Source organism: Echinops telfairi, unplaced genomic scaffold, assembly GCF_000313985.2.
Source record: "Echinops telfairi isolate 266 unplaced genomic scaffold, ASM31398v2 ScPeMD7_7356;HRSCAF=8355, whole genome shotgun sequence".
NCBI classification, from domain to species: Eukaryota; Metazoa; Chordata; class Mammalia; order Afrosoricida; family Tenrecidae; genus Echinops; species Echinops telfairi.
In genome coordinates, this window is record NW_022111256.1 from 3,685,555 (window position 1) to 3,689,507 (window position 3,953).

General features: G+C 52.0%; 1 protein-coding gene across 1 annotated transcript in view; it reads right to left on the bottom strand.

Annotated features, from left to right (window-relative positions):
* Positions 1–3,218, bottom strand: part of GALNT8 (polypeptide N-acetylgalactosaminyltransferase 8) — a 52,343-nt gene extending 49,125 nt beyond the window's left edge. The window contains exon 1 of the mRNA XM_004717389.1: positions 3,008–3,218. Within this exon, the coding sequence (XP_004717446.1) occupies positions 3,008–3,218 (211 nt within the window). The remainder of the gene's footprint in view (positions 1–3,007) is intronic.
* Positions 3,219–3,953: the final 735 nt, after the last annotated feature.

Sequence of the window (3,953 nt, forward strand, 5' to 3'; positions counted from 1 at the left end):
ATCTTTATGGCCTTTAAACTCCTCTCTATTCCTCGTTGGAGAATCTCTGCCTTTTCTTTTTCATTCACTGCTGCCAGTGGGAAATTGCTGGCTCTGAGTCACCATCGAGTCCATGCTGACTCATAGTGACCCCTGTGGGTTTCCAAGACTGTACTGTTGATGGGAGTAGAAAGCCCAGTCTTTCTCCCTCCAAGCTGCTAGAGGCTACAAACTGCCCAGGATCGTAGCCCAATGCGTAACCTCTACACCACCAGGGCTCCGCCCTACTTAAAATATCAATGGCTTCTTTTGTGCCACACATTATCTTAACATTTCCTGAGGTAACCTCCACTATATAGGTATTACTATTCCCATCTAAGGTACTTGCCAAATATTACTTGTTAATATTTGCTCTTGATACCCTGCAGGGTCTGCAGTAAGCATGGTCTCGATAGTTTATAACAGAGATCTAATTATAAGAGGGGTAGTCTTGATAGTCTACAATAGGAGTATAATTATTGGCTTAGGGCTGTCTTCAATCCTCCCGGATCCCTAAAGACAAGCAGCAGCCAGGATGGCTGACTAGCCGTCAGTAAATGCGCTTCCCTTTTCAGGAATCCCTGCGTGAAAGAAAAACGTGTGTGATCTAGAAACAGAATCCAGCTTCTGAGTGATGGTGTGTCCCTGGCATCAGATGACTTGAGAGTGTGCCAACGGCAATAAGTGCAGAAGGGACAGGCCATTGGAAAGAGAGGTGGCTAATTAGAAGGTCCTTTTGTGCCAGTTGAAGGAAAGAATAGCGGGCCTTTGGGTAAGGCTCCTGTCATTTTAAGGCCTGAGGACACTGAACCAGTAAGACAAGTGTCTGATTGAGTCAGAGTTCCGGTAGGGATGGGGTGGGGGTGGGGGTTCTGCTATGAAGTGGTAGTGGAGCTGGGATTGCCAGCCCAGGTACACAGGTCTCCTCCTCTTCCGAGAAGCGGCACTGAACGTATTTGCATAGTCAATGCCCGACCCAGCGCTAGCACTGACAGTCTTCTCTCTGCCATACCCCTGTGCTGCCCTGTCCACCTTTGTCCTCCCATCAGACATTCACTCATTCATCCAGTCACCTCTTGAACTTCGAGGTGCCAGACACACAGCATGAGAGTGGGGGATGGGACCCTCATAGAACGAGGCCTTAGGGGACTCACCTTCCCCCAAACCGGGCCACACTAAAACTTAAGTCTTACATGCAAGCATGTAGAGTGTGCTCTGTTCTGTCAGCTTTCCTAGGCAATGATACCAACTTACTTATCGAACAGGCGTCTAGATATTTCTATAGAGGTGTCTCGTAGATGCGGGGAGCCCCTAGAGTTAAGGAAGGAGATTCTCCTCCAAGATGTGGGTGGGACCCATCCGACCCATTGAAAGCCTGAAGAGTAAACGGCAGGTTTCCCTAAGGAAGTCCCTGTGGACGGCACTATCAGTTCCCATCGACCCTCCAGAGGTCAGATTTGCCCGGCTAGATCCTAGGACTGCCTCCGTAAGTGACAGATATAGAGACAGAGAAATCTGTGTGTCTAAGGAGGTCTGGGGACATCACGGTGAAGCTGCTGACTGAAGGGGCCGTCATCTACAGCCCCAGCTGCGCTGCAGTTGGAGAGACGAGGCATCTGCTTCCATGAAGGCTCCGTGCCTCTGCCCTCCAGCCCATTCCTGCTCACAGCAGCCCGAGGGGCAGAGTGGTGCTGTCCCCTTTGGATTTTTGAGGCTGTAAACTTTTATGGGAGTAGACAGCCTCATCTTTCTGCTGTGGAGCCACTCGTGGACTTGAGCCACTGACCTTGTGGTTAGTAGCCCAACTCATAACCATCACCAGGACGCCTCCACAAAGATTACAGATTGGAAATCCCATAAGGCAGTTCTACCCTTGACCTATGAATTAGAATCCACTCAGTGATAATGGGTGATTTCTCTGGTGGAGCCTGATTGATGTGGGTACGGAGGTGTTTTGTGCCTCTTCCTCACCTGATTTTTCCCTTTCTCTTCTTCTCACATAAGCTCGTTCATTCCCTCCTCTTGAACTCTCTCACTTCTTTGCTCCTTCTTTTCCATCTCTAGCTCATTCCTGCTCACAGAAGTCAGACGTGAAGGCTCATACAACTCACAGTGAGCCAGCACCTAGTGAACCTTACCCAGAACTTCCGAGGAGAAGGTTAGGATGGAGCTCCAGTCACTCAAACGATCCCTTTTGGAATGGATTAAGTACTGAGCTGTATCAGCTCGGCCTTGGAAGGTTCAGTGGGCAGTATGACTGTTATCAGCAGCGGCAGTACCATGTACTGATGCTCTGATGGTCATAACAGGATTCGACCTAAGGTCCAGGGACCAAGCTCCCCATCAGTTCAGAAAGCATCCCACAGTGCAACTGAAATGAGGTCTTTGTTTTCCGGATTGCCCCCCCCCCTCTGTGTACCAAGCCCCTGCAACTATATCCTCAGGACAGGGCACTGCCTAGGTGTTTTGGGACATCTCAGCGAGCCTCAGCTTCAGTTTCAGTGATCACATATGTATACACACGCACACAGTGTTGACAAAAACACACTCTACTCTCCTTCCCCCAAACTACTTGTTCTGATCTCCCTTTCTTCTCCACTGACCTCCACACTGGAGTCCTGGTCAGGCTTGGCCGCTGAACTAGCCTAAAGCACAGTGGTCGGAACCCACCAGCTAGGCCCCGGGAGAAAGATGGGGTAAAAACGCACAGCGTTGGAAACCCCATGGGACAATTCTCTTCTGCCCGGCCCGGTTGCTCGGAGTTGGAATTGCCTTCGTGGCAATGGGCTCGGGTTATCTGTGGGTCTGTCTCCACGCTTACCTCCCATGTAGAGGCACAGAGGTCAATGCCAAATGCTTGCACTGAGAGACGAGACTATAGCTCCTCCGTCCATTGTTCCCCCGGCTCCCCAAGACCCTGTTTCTACTTCCTGTACACCGTGTCCCTCACGAATTCCTCCCAACGCCCACGTCGGTGTTAACAACTTACTCAGTTGCTGTAAATCCAGCTCCAAGTGAGAGAGTCTCTTTATCACCGCCTCGTCCCACACAGCCAACGGCCCGGGAAGATCCTTCTGGAGCCCACCCAGAATCCAGCTTTGTAAGGATCCCTTGGTATAAAATGCCAGGAGGATATTGACGGCAATGATCAGAGCCAGCCCAAGGCAGAGGGCTTTGGGGAAGTTTCTCCGAAGCATCATCTTCCGCCTGCGCTTCTCTCCAGTCCCTGCGGGGCTGAGCGTGTCACTGGCCAGGCAGGCGGAGACGCGGGATCTAGTGAGCTTTGCCTCTGACCGGCATGGATGACACCCTGTCTGCTGAGCCAGATGTTCTCCGACTGGGAAAGCCGTTCGTCACAAGCTGCCAGCTTCTCCTGGAGCAGCGTCAGGTGTGTGCAGTGTGCCAGGGCAGCCGCCCAGGGATAACTAGGTCACCTGGGCACACCTTGCCAGGCCTTGGCAATCAGGGGAGTGCTCCCTCCTAGGGATAGTTCAGGCTGCCTGGTGGAGAGGCTCCTCACTCCCTGTGTTCTGCATTGGATTTGCCTCTGCAGCAGAGCAGGGGAGGTCTGCTTCTGTGGCTACCGAGGGGATACACAGAGTGAGAAAGGGACTCACAGGGCTGGAAGCTTCTGTCCTGAATGTGTGCCTTTTGAGAGCAGGCACTGTGGTGTTGATGGCTTCTCTCCTAGCTCTCTGGAACTTTGAGTATACGTGGTGGGCACTGTTCCACTAACGTGGAATGGGGGGTTGGTTTCCCCACTGGTTTCCGGGGCCCACCTACGTGGAGACAATTACAACTGAGCTCAAGGCAGCCCCTGGGGTGAGCCTCAGGAGATGGACTTGCCCCACAGATCTCTATGGTCTGTTTGCTTTATATAACGTCGCACACGGGGGCTGCACCATCCCCAGTGCTCAGTAATTCTTCTGCTGTCC